This window comes from Bombina bombina, chromosome 2 (genome assembly GCF_027579735.1).
Source record: "Bombina bombina isolate aBomBom1 chromosome 2, aBomBom1.pri, whole genome shotgun sequence".
Taxonomy (NCBI): Eukaryota; Metazoa; Chordata; class Amphibia; order Anura; family Bombinatoridae; genus Bombina; species Bombina bombina.
The window spans coordinates 1,245,616,860-1,245,633,755 of NC_069500.1; the positions used below are offsets into that span (position 1 = coordinate 1,245,616,860).

Here is a 16,896-nt window from a genome sequence, read left to right on the forward strand (position 1 = left end):
GTGTTGTTTCTTCTTTGTGTCCTAATCCTCCTTCAGCGAAGGAACGCTTACTTCACACTCTCCAGATGTGGTTCGTGCCTTTAAGTTCTATTTTCAGGCTACTAAGGAAATTAGACAATCTTCCTTTTTGTTTGTCGTCTATTCGGGGTAGCGTAAGGAGAAGACTACTAAGACTTCCCTATCTTTCTTTTTGAGGAGTGTCATCCGCTTAGAGTATAAGACAGCGGGGCAACAGCCTCCTGAGAGGATAACTGCTCATTCCACTAGAGCAGTGGCTTCCTCCTGGGCTTTTAAGATTGAAGCCTCTATGGATCAGATTTGTAAGGCGCTACCTGGTCCTTACACACTTTTTCTAAATTTTACAATCAGAAATGTTTTGCAGGCTGTGGTGCCCTCAGAATAGGGTCCGCCTCTTTTTTGTTCCATTCCCTTAATTTATTCATTGTCCTCTGGAGCTTGGGTATAGTTTTCTCAACAGTAAGGAATGAAGTTGTGGTCTCCCCTGCCTTTATGGAAGGAAAACATAATTTATGCTTACCAGATAAATTCCTTTCCTTTCTGGCAGCGAGAGTCCACGACTCCGCCCGCAATTTTATTTTGTTGGGCAGCTCCTTTGTTGTTCGTTTTTCTTCTGGCACCTTTTATACCCTGTTTCTCCTACTTTTCCTTGTTCCCACAGCAAAATGACTGGGAGATAGGGGAAGTGGGAGGGATATTTAAGCCTTTGACTTGGGTTTCTTTGCCTCCTCCTGGTGGCCAGCTGTTGTATTTTCCAACAGTAAGGAATAAAGTAATGGACTCTCCCTGCTAGGAAGGAAAGTAATTTATCTGGTAAGCATAAATTATGTTTTCATTGTGTTTGGGATCTAGAACTCATAGGAGTAATAGTTCCAATTCCAGAACAATGCCATGTTTTTATTCCAATATTTTCATAGTTCCCAAGAGTTTAGAGTTTTCAAATCCAGAATTTACCTGAAAGTTCCCTCTAATTTTAAAGGTTCCTATATTCAAGATGGAAACAATTCAACTTATTCTCCCTCTGGTGCAGTAAGAACCATTAGTAAGCATAGTGTTTTTCAGATAAGGTTTTAGAAACATTGTTTTAAGCTAGAAAGCCTGTTACTAGAAAAGATTATCACAAAGCTTAGAAAATTTTGGTGTGAGAAGAATGGTTTGTTGGCATTCTTTTAAATTAAATCTTTTTTTTTTTTTTTTTTTTTTTGGTCCCCGCTTGCAATTATATTTTAGCGAAGAGTTTATCAGCTTTCCTGTGATCCTTGTTTTCATTTTCAGCTAGAAAAAGGGTTTTTTTTTTCTTGCCAAATGTTTTGCTCATGATTCACTAGGCTTACTTGGAGACTGATAAGTCTTCTCCAGAACGCATGACAACCCACTCTACCAGATTTATTTTTACTTCCTGGGCTTTCAAAAATCCATGTTTCTGTTGAGCAAATTTGCAAAGGCAGCAACATGGTCTTCCTTACCTACTTTTATTCAATTCGACTATTTTGATGTTTTTGCTTCTTCTGAAGCCGTTTTTGGTAGGAAAGATAGGTAGCAATGTCTGGAAAATAGGTGCTTACATTTTTCAAGTTTTTGTTCTGCCCATCATTACTCGTGGACTCCACAGTTTGGTTATTAGTTCCCATGAGTAATGTTTAATGGACTTTCACCACCTTATGAAAGAAAACAATTTTATGCTTACCTGATAAATTCATGGTGGTGGAAGTCCATGAACTCCGCCCAATTTTATTATTTAACAATTTATTTTGATGGGGTCTGCTCTTTTTTTCACTTCTATCTTCCCTGATTTGTCCCTTCCTACCTTTCTTATGTTATTTCTCTTTGCTTGGCTAAACTTATAACATACTAGTGAGGTGGATGTGCTCTTAAAAGGCTTTGTGAATCTTTGCCACCTAGTGGTTAGGAAGTGAATGCCATGATTAATGGTTAATGGATTCTCGCCTCCATAAAATAAATTTTAATTTTAGGTAAGCATACATTTTGGTTATATCCACCTTGAGTTGTATACTGTAACTTTTTAAAGTGGCATAATTGTCATACATGCATGTCATTTCACTATTTTTTTTCAGTCTTAAGTTTTCCTTTTTGAAGCTATGAGAAAAAATAATTCTCTAGGCTATAGATTATGTCAACATGAGACAAAGAACTTATTGTAGAGAATAGGAAAGATTGAGGTTTGGGGATTTCAAGGCTTTTTGTAGACTATGCCAGGTCGTTTGTGGGCATAACCAAATGTAGGATTAATTTATATTGTAGCGCTTGAAAAATTATCCAATTTAATATGCTGAGAAAGCATAGGCCACAAGTAAACTTTTATTCTTTGTCAAGTCAGCTGAGGCTACAAGTAAAATCTAATACCTCTCTATAAAATTAATCTTTTATTGCCACTTGAATATGCAGCAGTATGTTAAACACCTGGCTACTTCAGACCCACACTGACAAGGAGGATTAAATCTCAACTATGTTATACACTTACTGCCATGATTTAACTCCTTAAAGGTAGTGTGAAACAAAATTTTTGTTTCTTAAAGTGAATGTAAATTTTGATGCTAAAGTGCCTGTTTTTTAAAAAAAATTTGATTAAAAACAGGGGCACTTTAATTCATCAATTTACATTTCACTCCTGTTGTGAAAAAAAACCTTACCTTATTAAACTTGACAACTGCTCCAGCTTCCTCCGGTCGTCGCAAGCTATTTCTGATGTCAGAAATGATGGATGGGTCATCCTCCAATCACAGCTTCCCCCCCTTGGGGAATCGGTGTCTGATTCAATGCATTTATTGGAGGAAGCCGGATTCCTTATTTTAGACCCAGGAAGAGGCTTTGCGACGTGTGGAGGAAGCTGGATCTGCTGTCAGATTAAAAGGTAATTTTTTTTTCCCCCCCACAACACGAGTGAAATGTAAATTTTGATGAATTAAAGTGCCCCTTGAAAATCAGACACTTTAGCATCAACATTTACATTCACTTTAAATTCAGATAGAACACGCAATTTTAAACAAATTTCACTTTACGTTTATTATATAATTTTTCGTCTTTTTTTTTTTTTTATTGGTAGACTTTTTTTTTATTAATAGACTTTTTTTATTGGTAGACTTTTTTTTATTGGTAGACTTTTTTTATTGGTAGACTTTTTTTTATTGGTAGACTTTTTTTATTGGTAGACTTTTTTTATTGGTAGACTTTTTTTATTGGTAGACTTTTTTTATTGGTAGACTTTTTTTATTGGTAGACTTTTTTTATTGGTAGACTTTTTTTATTGGTAGACTTTTTTTATTGGTAGACTTTTTTTATTGGTAGACTTTTTTTATTGGTAGACTTTTTTTATTGGTAGACTTTGTTTAAAAGCATACCTTTTTGTAGGCTCTTGATTAGCAATGCACTACTGGGAATTAGCTGCTTGTTTGCTGCACAAATGTTGCTTCTTATCTTTGGCTTACCTAATTTGCTCAACTAGCTCCCAGTAGTGCAGTGTTGCTCATTTAACAAGGGACACCAAGAGAATAAAGCAGATTTGATAATAGAAGTAAGGAAAATGTTTGGTTTCATGTCCCTTTATTTAAACGGACATAGTGTAGAGACCTAAAACCCAAATTCTATTTGCTCAGGATTTGTGTCAAGCATAGATTTTTTTTTTTTATCTACTTTCCAATTAACTTATCAAATTTGCTTCATTCTCATGGTATCCTTTTACTGAAGGAAAAGCAGTGCACTACTGGAAACTTGCTAAACACATAGGGTGAGCCACATGCGCAGTCAAAAATCTGCAGCTTGCTACCAGTAGTGCGTTGCTGCTCCTAAACCTACATAGGTTTGCTTTTTATCATAAGCAACTAAGATAATTTAAAAATATATGTAAAATTGCATGTGCTATCTGAATCGTTACTTTTCTGTCTCTCAAAGTGGGTTGTGGTGGCCTCAAAGTTTGTTTACTTGCTCCCTGCACAGCTGGTATCATGCTTTTAGTTGTGCATGGAAACAGCAGTTCCCCTCTTGCCACATAGAATTCATAAAGTAATACAATTGGCCATAAAATGCAAATTATTATGGTGATATACAAATGAAATATGTGCTGTTGGCTTCGTGAACGTGCTTCTTGGGCCATAAGGAGGTGTAATGGTGCCCATGGGCATGGATTTGTTGAGTTCTGCTTCATTTGGCTTAAAGGGATAGTCTAGTCAAAATTTAAACTTTAATGATTCAGATATGGCATGCGATTTTTAACCAACTTTCCAACATACTTTTATCAAATGTGCTTTGTTCTCTTGGTATTTGTTGAAAGCTAAATCTAGGTAGGCCCATATGCTAATTTCTAAGCCTTTGAAGGCTGCCTCTTATCTAAGCACATTTTGAGAGTTTTTCACTGCTAGACAGCACTAGTTTATTTGTGACATATAGATAACCTGCTTACTCCCATGGAGTTATTTGAGTCAGCACTGATTTGGCTAAAATGCAAGTCTGTCAAAAGAATTGAAATAAGGGGGCAGTCTGCAGAGGCTTGGATAAAAAGTAATTACAGCAGACTTTTCCCACCTGAACAGCAATGCATAACCAACCCAGGCATTTGCAAAGTCGCAAAGGAAGGGATGCACAATGCTTGAAGATGTTCATTGATCACACTCATGGACTGTATAATTCATAAAATTGAAAAAGTTTGTAAAAATTGTTTACGCTTTAATCTCATGGAATGTTAAACTTGAAAAACTGAAAAAGTTTGTAAAATTTGTTTGCACTTTAATCTCATGGAATGTAAAACTGGAAAAATTTGAAAAAGTTTGTAACACTTGTTGACACTTCAATAAAAAATCAATTAAAAAAAAAAAAAAAAAAAAAAGTAATTACAGAGGTATAAAATATATATTAATATAACAGTGATGGTTATGCAAAACTGGGTAATGGGTAATAAAGGGAGATTATCCTTTTTAAGCAATACAAATTCTGGAGTAGACTTTCCCTTAAATGAGTAAATAGCAAACCGGTACACAAAATGTAAAGCGTTTGTGTAGCCTGTTTGAATTCTGTGTTTTTTTTTTCCGGTTAATAAAGGAAGACACTATATGGTATAAAATTACATTAATGCAAGAGTTTAATTTCAAAGACTGGGATAAAACGGAGGTTCCCAGCAGCGAAATTCTGGAGCTTAAAGTAAATGTAAATTTTGATGCTAAAGTGCCTGGTTTTTAAAAATTCGATTAAAAACAGGGGCACTTATCAAAAATTACATTTCACTCCTGTTGGGGAAAAAAAAGTACCTTTTTTAAACTTCACAACAGCTCCAGCTTCCTCCACTCGCTGCAAAGCCTCCTTCCTGAGTCTAAAATGAGCAATCCGGCTTCCTCCAATCACAGCGTTGAGTCGGACACTGATTCCCTGGGGGGGGGGAGAGCTGTGATTGGAGGATGACCTATCCATTTCTGACATCAGAAATGGCTTGCGACGACCGGAGGAAGCTAGAGCGGCTGTCAAATTTATAAAAGTTTTTTTTTTTTTTTTTTTTCCCACAACAGGAGTGAAATGTAAATTTTGATGAATTAAAGTGCCCCTGTTTTTAATCGAATTTTTAAAAACCGGGGCAATTTAGCATCAAAATTTACTTTCACTAAGTTTAGTTGACATTTTTTAAATCCTGCCTCTGAATAGTTAGCAAATTGTAAATGTATACCCGGTTACTATGTGATCAACATTAGCAATATGTCAAAAACTTTTCACGTGCTTATTACTGGATGCTAACAAACATACATGTTTTACTTGTTTTATATAATTTATTTTATTTTACTTTTTCTATTTGTTTAGATGGTTGTAAAAACATTTATGGACATGGACCAAGATTCTGAAGATGAAAAACAACAATATCTCCCTTTGGCATTGCATTTAGCATCTGAATTCTTCCTCCGAAATCCTAACAAAGATGTTCGCTTGCTTGTGGCTTGCTGCTTAGCTGATATATTCAGAATATATGCCCCAGAAGCACCATATACTTCTCATGATAAATTAAAGGTATACTGAATAAATGTGTGTGTAAGAGGCAGAAAAAAAAATGGTTCAAATGTCTGATGCAACCGTTCTGTTGAGCTCTGCCAAGAAGAATGTACTATAGATTCAATTGATGGATTAATAGGAAATTGTGGAATGCTATTTCTAAAAGGATTAAGTATGTTTTACTTTGCATATATTTTATACGATTTTCCTCTATTTCAGCAGACAGTTAATTTTGTTTCTATGTCTGAGAGTGTACGTGTGTGTATATATGTGTGTGTGTATATGTGTGTGTATATATATATATATATATATATATATATATATATATATATATATATATATATATATATATATATATATATATATATATATATAATTTGAGAGAGATGGGGTGTGTGTGTTAGGGCTGGGCGATATGAACAAAAAATCGCGATTTGTTTTTGAAAAAACCTTGATTGCGATTTTATTAAAAATGACTAACACCTTAATTTAGCATTAAACAATTTATTTAACACTACAGAATCTTAATGTACATGTTTATCAATGTCCAATACACTATTTGAGCATAAAAACACAAAACTAAAAATTGTTAAAATTAAAATTTGCTGCCTGTGATGTGATAAAATAGTAGCCACTAGCCATTTATTAGGTCTTATGACACACAAGTTCACACAACATTCATGTTTTATTGGACAGTCATTCTAACAGTGTGGACACAGTGGTATGATTAACATATGAAGCAGTGTAATCATAGAGAAACCTGAAAATTGCTCTTTACAGCAGTATGACTTGTAAAGTTCTGTATATATAAATAAATATAAGTGCAGTTAGCAGTAAAGTAAGTACAATGAATGCACACACTGCTGCATGTGTTAATCATTTTAGGAGTTACTGTCCAGGGAAACATGAGGGATATTGCATTGACAAGATCAATCCTGACATCCTGCAGCCTGTCATATACAATCACAGCTATCCTATAGTAGTAGATCTATATAAAAGAAGTAGAACACATCAACAAAGTTATATACAGGAGGTAGTAGTACATAAGTTAACTCAAAACATAAAAACAAAGCTAATTTAAATGAAATTAGCTGGCCAGTTCTTACCACATTGCCCATGTTTTCTTGGGCAGTCAGTCTACCTGTGGTAAGAGTGTGTGTGTGTGTGTATGTATGTGTGTGTGTATATGTATATATTTGTATATATGTATATATATGTATATATGTATATATGTATGTGTGTATATATATATATATATATATATATATATATATATATTGCTCAAAAAAATAAAGGGAACACTAAAATAATAATAATACTTTGTTCTTTACATAGTTGAATGTGCAGACAACAAAATCACACAAAAATTAAAAAATGGAAATCAAAATTTTCAACCCATGGAGGTCTGGATTTGGAGTCACACTCAAAATTAAAGTGGAAAAACACACTACATGCAGATCCAACTTTGATGTAATGTCCTTAAAACAAGTCAAAATGAGGCTCAGTAGTGTGTGTGGCCTCCACGTGCCTGTATGACCTCCCTACAACGCCTGTGCATGCTCCTGATGAGGTGGCGGATGGTCTCCTGAGGGATCTCCTCCCAGACCTGGACTAAAGCATCCACCAACTCCTGGACAGTCTGTGGTGCAAAGTGAAGTTGGTGGATGGAGCGAGACATGATGTCCCAGATGTGCTCAATTGGATTCAGGTCTGGGGAACGGGAGGGCCAGTCCATAGCATCAATGCCTTCATCTTGCAGGAACTGCTGACACACTCCAGCCACATGAGGTCTAGCATTGTCTTGCATTAGGAGGAACCCAGGGCCAACCGCACCAGCATATGGTCTCACAAGGGGTCTGAGGATCTCATCTTGATACCTAATGGCAGTCAGGCTACCTCTGGCGAGCACATGGAGGGCTGTTCGGCCCCTCAAAGAAATGCCACCCCACACCATTACTGACCCACTGCCAAACTGGCCATGCTGGAGGATGTTGCAGGCAGCAGAACGTTCTCCACGGCGTCTCCAGACTGTCACGTCTGTCAAATGTGCTCAGTGTGCCCCTGCTTTCATCTGTGAAGAGCACAGGGCGCCAGTGGCGAATTTGCCAATCTTGGTGTTCTCTGGCAAATGTCAAACGTCCTGCACGGTGTTGGACTGTAAGCACAACCCCCACCTGTTGACGTTGGGTCCTCATACCACCCTCATGGAGTCTGTTTCTGACCGTTTGAGCAGACACATGCACATTTGTGGCCTGCTGGAGGTCATTTTGCAGGGCTCTGGCAGTGCTCCTCCTGTTCCTCCTTGCACAAAGGCGGAGGTAGCGGTCTTGCTGCTGGGTTGTTGCCCTCCTACGGCCTCCTCCACGTCTCCTGATGTACTGGCCTGTCTCCTGGTAGCGCCTCCATGCTCTGGACACTACGCTGACAGACACAGCAATCCTTCTTGCCACAGCTCGCACTGATGTGCCATCCTGGATGAGCTGCACTACCTGAGCCACTTGTGTGGGTTGTAGACTCCGTCTCATGCTACCACTAGAGTGCAAGCACCACCAGCATTCAAAAGTGACCATAACATCAGCCAGAAAGCATAGGAACTGAGAAGTGGTCTGTGGTCACCACCTGCAGAACCACTCCTTTATTGGGGGTGTCTTGCTAATTGCCTATAATTTCCACCTGTTGTCTATCCCATTTGCACAACAGCATGTGAAATTGATTGTCACTCAGTGTTGCTTCCTAAGTGGACAGTTTGATTTCACAGAAGTGTGATTGACTTGGAGATACATTGTGTTGTTTAAGTGTATATATATATCTATATCATCTATCTATCTATCTATCTCTATCTATCTATCTCTTTCTATCTCAGTGTGTGCAGTATGTAGAATGAAACCTGAAAAATGCTGACTGAGGACTATCCAGCTCCAGCTGCATGATTTGTGTTTCTAAGTAAAGGTAGTACAATGCAGCACACTGCTGCATGTTTTAGTCATTTAGCTGAGTGACTGTCCATGAAAATATGGGGAATGTGGCATTGACGAAGTCAATCCTGACATCCTGCAGCCTGTCATATTACATTAATTTTTATAGCTATAGCACATTACACAGTAAGAAGTAGAACACCAGTTAGAGTAACTACTACAATACATAATACAAACAACTGAACTCAACACACACACAGCTAATTGAAATGAAAATAGCCGTCCAGTTCTTACCACATTGTCCTTTGTTTTCTTGGGCACTGGGCAGTCAGTCTAGCTGTGGTATGAGTAACATATTAAACAGTGTATGCATTGCATGCATGGAGAAACCTGAAAACTGCTAAGTGTGCAGCAGCATGATGTGTGTTCTGTTTCTAAATTCTAAGTACAGTAAAGCTATTACAATGCACACTGATGCATGTGTTGGTTATTTAGCCGAGTGACTGTCCACTGTACAGGAAAACATGGGGGATGTGTCATTGACAAGGGCAATCCTTACATCCTGCAGTCTGTCATTACATATTTTTTTACAGTTCTAGCTGTAGTACAGAACACTTAAAACATTGGTAGTTAGAGTACAACTACAATACATTACAAATAAGTAAACTCGGTCAACGCACACAACAGCAAATTGAAATTAAATTAGCTAGACCGTTATTACCACAACACATTGTCCATTTTTTCCTTGGACAGTCAGTCTTTCTGTGGTATGAGTAACATATGAAGACGTGTACAACTACATGGATGGAGAAACTTGCAAAGTGCGTACTGTGCAGCACTGATTTGTGTTTCTAATTGGACAATAAGGTAGTACTTGGTACAATGCACACTGCTTCATGTGTTAGTCATTTAGCTGAGTGACTACTATCCACGAAAACATGAGGTATGTGGCATTAGCAAGGTAAATCCTGCAATCTGTTTTTAACATCCATGCATCAACTAATAGCAGCAGCACTGCAGCATAGTACAGTAAGAGTACAAACATTATTAAAGATTAAAACGGAGAATACAATAGAAAAACATTGGAATTTGGAAGCTGGGCTGCCCTGGTTATGGCATTGGCCATCGATACAGCCAGTTTGCTGTCAGTGCACAAAGTGCATGTGCATTTTCACACAGGAGAGAAATGTGAATAAATAAGTATTTGAGCTCACAACATCATAATGTTTTTTTGTTTTTTTTTGTCATAGTGAGTGACACCTTAAGTAAGACTAACATAGAGCTTGTAAAAGCAGGGCCCATGAAGGAATTGTAATGATTTTTTGTAATATTAAATAATTTAGTAATATAGTATGTAATAACAAGAGATTAACGTAAATAAAATATATTATAACGTTTAAAAATGGCATGGTTTTTAGACTTTAGATTGGTTAGGTGGTTTTTGGATACAAAACACTGTAGTCTTCTCCATTTATTCAGAGCAACAACCTTGACAATGTTTGTGCCATTGTCTGTGGTGATTGATACTTGTTGATCCTCACAGAGTCCCCACGAGGCCAAAGCTTCTCTCAAACCTTGTGCTACATTCTCTCCAGTGTGGTCAGAAGGAAAGTATGTTTGCAAACATAGACTTTTGATCTCAAAATCATCATTGATGAAGCGCATGGTTAAACTCATGTATGGCTCCATTGTTCGGCTTGACCACATATCTGTTGTTGTTGTTGCATAGTATTTCAATTGATTTATCTCAGATTCAACTATAGTTTTGCATTTTGCATACCTTTCTGGGATTGCAACTACTGAGCAGTAATTGCGAGATGGCATTTGGTATCTCTTGTCGAGTGTCTGTATCATTCTTTTGAAGCCTTCTTTACTAACTGTGTATGCAGGCACCATGTCTTTGCATATATAATATGCGATAGCGTTGGTTATTTCTCTATGCCTTTTTGAGGTCTTCCCATATGGTGCTGTGTTTGCAAATGCCTTTATGATTGATTGCTGCTGCTCAACTTTACAGCTTGTTTGTGTTGTCTTTTCTCTACCATGTTTTTTTTTTTTTGACATACTTCGTTCAAAGATTTCCTTATGCCGCTGTTTAAGGAGCTGGAAAGGTTTGATGTGTTACTTCATTTTGCTGCAACACTCGTTCCACAAGTTTTGCAGATTGCTTGGTTCTGTTTCTCATCCTCTTTTCTGAATCCAAAATATTCCCAAACAACTGATGTTGAATTTTCTCCAACATAGGTGTGTCCGGTCCACGGCGTCATCCTTACTTGTGGGATATTCTCTTCCCCAACAGGAAATGGCAAAGAGCCCAGCAAAGCTGGTCACATGATCCCTCCTAGGCTCCGCCTACCCCAGTCATTCTCTTTGCCGTTGTACAGGCAACATCTCCACGGAGATGGCTTAGAGTTTTTTTGTGTTTAACTGTAGTTTTTATTATTCAATCAAGAGTTTGTTATTTTGAAATAGTGCTGGTATGTACTATTTACTCAGAAACAGAAAAGAGATGAAGATTTCTGTTTGTATGAGGAAAATGATTTTAGCAACCGTAACTAAAATCCATGGCTGTTCCACACAGGACTGTTGAGAGCAATTAACTTCAGTTGGGGGAACAGTGTGCAGTCTCTTGCTGCTTGAGGTATGACACATTCTAACAAGACGATGTAATGCTGGAAGCTGTCATTTTCCCTATGGGATCCGGTAAGCCATGTTTATTACGATCGTAAATAAGGGCTTCACAAGGGCTTATTAAGACTGTAGACTTTTTCTGGGCTAAATCGATTCATTATTAACACATATTTAGCCTTGAGGAATCATTTTATCTGGGTATTTTGATATAATAATATCGGCAGGCACTGTATTAGACACCTTATTCCTTAGGGGCTTTCCCAAAGCATAAGCAGAGCCTCATTTTCGCGCCGGTGTGGCGCACTTGTTTTTGAGAGGCATGGCATGCAGTCGCATGTGAGAGGAGCTCTGATACTTAGAAAAGACTTTCTGAAGGCGTCATTTGGTATCGTATTCCCCTTTGGGCTTGGTTGGGTCTCAGCAAAGCAGATACCAGGGACTGTAAAGGGTTTAAAGTTTAAAACGGCTCCGGTTCCGTTATTTTAAGGGTTAAAGCTTCCAAATTTGGTGTGCAATACTTTTAAGGCTTTAAGACACTGTGGTGAAAATTTGATAAATTTTGAACAATTCATTCATGTTTTTTCGCAATTGCAGTAATAAAGTGTGTTCAGTTTAAAATTTAAAGTGACAGTAACGGTTTTATTTTAAAACGTTTTTGTACTTTGTTATCAAGTTTATGCCTGTTTAACATGTCTGAACTACCAGATAGACTGTGTTCTGAATGTGGGGAAGCCAGAATTCCTATTCATTTAAATAAATGTGATTTATGTGATAATGACAATGATGCCCAAGATGATTCCTCAAGTGAGGGGAGTAAGCATGGTACTGCATCATTCCCTCCTTCGTCTACACGAGTCTTGCCCACTCAGGAGGCCCCTAGTACATCTAGCGCGCCAATACTCCTTACTATGCAACAATTAACGGCTGTAATGGATAATTCTGTCAAAAACATTTTAGCCAAAATAAACACTTGTCAGCGTAAGCGCGGCTGCTCTGTTTTAGATACTGAAGAGCATGACGACGCTGATATTAATATCTCTGAAGGGCCCCTAACCCAGTCTGATGGGGCCAGGGAGGTTTTGTCTGAGGGAGAAATTACTGATTCAGGGAACATTTCTCAACAGGCTGAACCTGATGTGATTGCATTTAAATTTAAGTTGGAACATCTCCGCATTCTGCTTAAGGAGGTATTATCCACTCTGGATGATTGTGACAAGTTGGTCATCCCAGAGAAACTATGTAAAATGGACAAGTTCCTAGAGGTGCCGGGGCTCCCAGAAGCTTTTCCTATACCCAAGCGGGTGGCGGACATTGTTAATAAAGAATGGGAGAGGCCAGGTATTCCTTTCGTCCCTCCCCCCATATTTAAAAAATTGTTTCCTATGGTCGACCCCAGAAAGGACTTATGGCAGACAGTCCCCAAGGTCGAGGGAGCGGTTTCCACTTTAAACAAACGCACCACTATACCCATAGAGGATAGTTGTGCTTTCAAAGATCCTATGGATAAAAAATTAGAAGGTTTGCTTAAAAAGATGTTTGTTCAGCAGGGTTACCTTCTACAACCAATTTCATGCATTGTCCCTGTCGCTACAGCCGCATGTTTCTGGTTCGATGAGCTGATAAAGGCGGTCGATAGTGATTCTCCTCCTTATGAGGAGATTATGGACAGAATCAATGCTCTCAAATTGGCTAATTCTTTCACCCTAGACGCCACTTTGCAATTGGCTAGGTTAGCGGCTAAGAATTCTGGGTTTGCTATTGTGGCGCGCAGAGCGCTTTGGTTGAAATCTTGGTCGGCTGATGCGTCTTCCAAGAACAAGCTACTTAACATTCCTTTCAAGGGGAAAACGCTGTTTGGCCCTGACTTGAAAGAGATTATCTCTGATATCACTGGGGGTAAGGGCCACGCCCTTCCTCAGGATCGGCCTTTCAAGGCAAAAAATAAACCTAATTTTCGTCCCTTTCGTAGAAACGGACCAGCCCAAGGTGCTACGTCCTCTAAGCAAGAGGGTAATACTTCTCAAGCCAAGCCAGCTTGGAGACCAATGCAAGGCTGGAACAAAGGAAAGCAGGCCAAGAAACCTGCCACTGCTACCAAGACTGCATGAAATGTTGGCCCCCGATCCGGGACCGGATCTGGTGGGGGGCAGACTCTCTCTCTTCGCTCAGGCTTGGGCAAGAGATGTTCTGGATCCTTGGGCGCTAGAAATAGTCTCCCAAGGTTATCTTCTGGAATTCAAGGGACTTCCCCCAAGGGGGAGGTTCCACAGGTCTCAGTTGTCTTCAGACCACATAAAAAGACAGGCATTCTTACATTGTGTAGAAGACCTGTTAAAAATGGGAGTGATTCATCCTGTTCCATTAAGAGAACAAGGGATGGGGTTCTACTCCAATCTGTTCATAGTTCCCAAAAAAGAGGGAACGTTCAGACCAATCTTAGATCTCAAGATCTTAAACAAGTTTCTCAAGGTTCCATCGTTCAAGATGGAAACCATTCGAACTATTCTTCCTTCCATCCAGGAAGGTCAATTCATGACCACGGTGGATTTAAAGGATGCGTATCTACATATTCCTATCCACAAGGAACATCATCGGTTCCTAAGGTTCGCATTCCTGGACAAACATTACCAGTTCGTGGCGCTTCCTTTCGGATTAGCCACTGCTCCAAGGATTTTCACAAAGGTACTAGGGTCCCTTCTAGCTGTGCTAAGACCAAGGGGCATTGCTGTAGTACCTTACTTGGACGACATTTTGATTCAAGCGTCGTCCCTTCCTCAAGCAAAGGCTCACACGGACATCGTCCTGGCCTTTCTCAGATCTCACGGATGGAAAGTGAACGTGGAAAAGAGTTCTCTATCCCCGTCAACAAGGGTTCCCTTCTTGGGAACAATTATAGACTCCTTAGAAATGAGGATTTTTCTAACAGAGGCCAGAAAAACAAAACTTCTAGACTCTTGTCGGATACTTCATTCCGTTCCTCTTCCTTCCATAGCTCAGTGCATGGAAGTGATCGGGTTGATGGTAGCGGCAATGGACATAGTTCCTTTTGCGCGCATTCATCTAAGACCATTACAACTGTGCATGCTCAGTCAGTGGAATGGGGACTATACAGACTTGTCTCCGAAGATACAAGTAAATCAGAGGACCAGAGACTCACTCCGTTGGTGGCTGTCCCTGGACAACCTGTCACAAGGGATGACATTCCGCAGACCAGAGTGGGTCATTGTCACGACCGACGCCAGTCTGATGGGCTGGGGCGCGGTCTGGGGATCCCTGAAAGCTCAGGGTCTTTGGTCTCGGGAAGAATCTCTTCTACCGATAAATATTCTGGAACTGAGAGCGATATTCAATGCTCTCAAGGCTTGGCCTCAGCTAACGAGGGCCAAGTTCATACGGTTTCAATCAGACAACATGACAACTGTTGCGTACATCAACCATCAGGGGGGAACAAGGAGTTCCCTAGCGATGGAAGAAGTGACCAAAATCATTCTATGGGCGGAGTCTCACTCCTGCCACCTGTCTGCTATCCACATCCCAGGAGTGGAAAATTGGGAAGCGGATTTTCTGAGTCGTCAGACATTGCATCCGGGGGAGTGGGAACTCCATCCGGAAATCTTTGCCCAAGTCACTCAGCTGTGGGGCATTCCAGACATGGATCTGATGGCCTCTCGTCAGAACTTCAAAGTTCCTTGCTACGGGTCCAGATCCAGGGATCCCAAGGCGGCTCTAGTGGATGCACTAGTAGCACCTTGGACCTTCAAACTAGCTTATGTGTTCCCGCCCTTTCCTCTCATCCCCAGGCTGGTAGCCAGGATCAATCAGGAGAGGGCGTCGGTGATCTTGATAGCTCCTGCGTGGCCACGCAGGACTTGGTATGCAGATCTGGTGAATATGTCATCGGCTCCACCTTGGAAGCTACCTTTGAGACGAGACCTTCTTGTTCAGGGTCCGTTCGAACATCCGAATCTGGTTTCACTCCAGCTGACTGCTTGGAGATTGAACGCTTGATTTTATCGAAGCGAGGGTTCTCAGATTCTGTTATCGATACTCTTGTTCAGGCCAGAAAGCCTGTAACTAGAAAGATTTACCACAAAATTTGGAAAAAATATATCTGTTGGTGTGAATCTAAAGGATTCCCTTGGGACAAGGTTAAGATTCCTAGGATCCTATCCTTCCTTCAAGAAGGATTGGAAAAAGGATTATCTGCAAGTTCCCTGAAGGGACAGATTTCTGCCTTGTCGGTGTTACTTCACAAAAAACTGGCTGCTGTGCCAGATGTTCAAGCTTTTGTTCAGGCTCTGGTTAGAATTAAGCCTGTTTACAAACCTTTGACTCCTCCTTGGAGTCTCAATTTAGTTCTTTCAGTTCTTCAGGGGGTTCCGTTTGAACCCTTGCATTCCGTTGATATTAAATTATTATCTTGGAAAGTTTTGTTTTTAGTTGCAATTTCTTCTGCCAGAAGAGTTTCAGAATTATCTGCTCTGCAGTGTTCTCCTCCTTATCTGGTGTTCCATGCAGATAAGGTGGTTTTACGTACTAAACCTGGTTTTCTTCCAAAAGTTGTTTCTAACAAAAACATTAACCAGGAGATTATCGTACCTTCTCTGTGTCCGAAACCAGTTTCAAAGAAGGAACGTTTGTTGCACAATTTGGATGTTGTTCGCGCTCTAAAATTCTATTTAGATGCTACAAAGGATTTTAGACAAACATCTTCCTTGTTTGTTGTTTATTCCGGTAAAAGGAGAGGTCAAAAAGCAACTTCTACCTCTCTCTCTTTTTGGATTAAAAGCATCATCAGATTGGCTTACGAGACTGCCGGACGGCAGCCTCCCGAAAGAATCACAGCTCATTCCACTAGGGCTGTGGCTTCCACATGGGCCTTCAAGAACGAGGCTTCTGTTGATCAGATATGTAGGGCAGCGACTTGGTCTTCACTGCACACTTTTACCAAATTTTACAAGTTTGATACTTTTGCTTCTTCTGAGGCTATTTTTGGGAGAAAGGTTTTGCAAGCCGTGGTGCCTTCCATTTAGGTGACCTGATTTGCTCCCTCCCTTCATCCGTGTCCTAAAGCTTTGGTATTGGTTCCCACAAGTAAGGATGACGCCGTGGACCGGACACACCTATGTTGGAGAAAACAGAATTTATGTTTACCTGATAAATTACTTTCTCCAACGGTGTGTCCGGTCCACGGCCCGCCCTGGTTTTTTAATCAGGTCTGATAATTTATTTTCTTTAACTACAGTCACCACGGTACCATATGGTTTCTCCTATGCAAATATTCCTCCTTAACGTCGGTCGAATGACTGGGGTAGGCGGAGCCTAGGAGGGATCATGTGACCAGCTT

At 39.8% G+C, this 16,896-nt stretch overlaps 1 protein-coding gene across 1 annotated transcript in view; it reads left to right on the forward strand.

The window, feature by feature from the left end:
• PDS5A (PDS5 cohesin associated factor A) overlaps positions 1–16,896 on the forward strand; it is a 1,179,407-nt gene that overhangs the window by 111,481 nt on the left and 1,051,030 nt on the right. Inside the window, exon 3 of the mRNA XM_053700274.1 lies at positions 5,818–6,021. Within this exon, the coding sequence (XP_053556249.1) occupies positions 5,818–6,021 (204 nt within the window). The remainder of the gene's footprint in view (positions 1–5,817; positions 6,022–16,896) is intronic.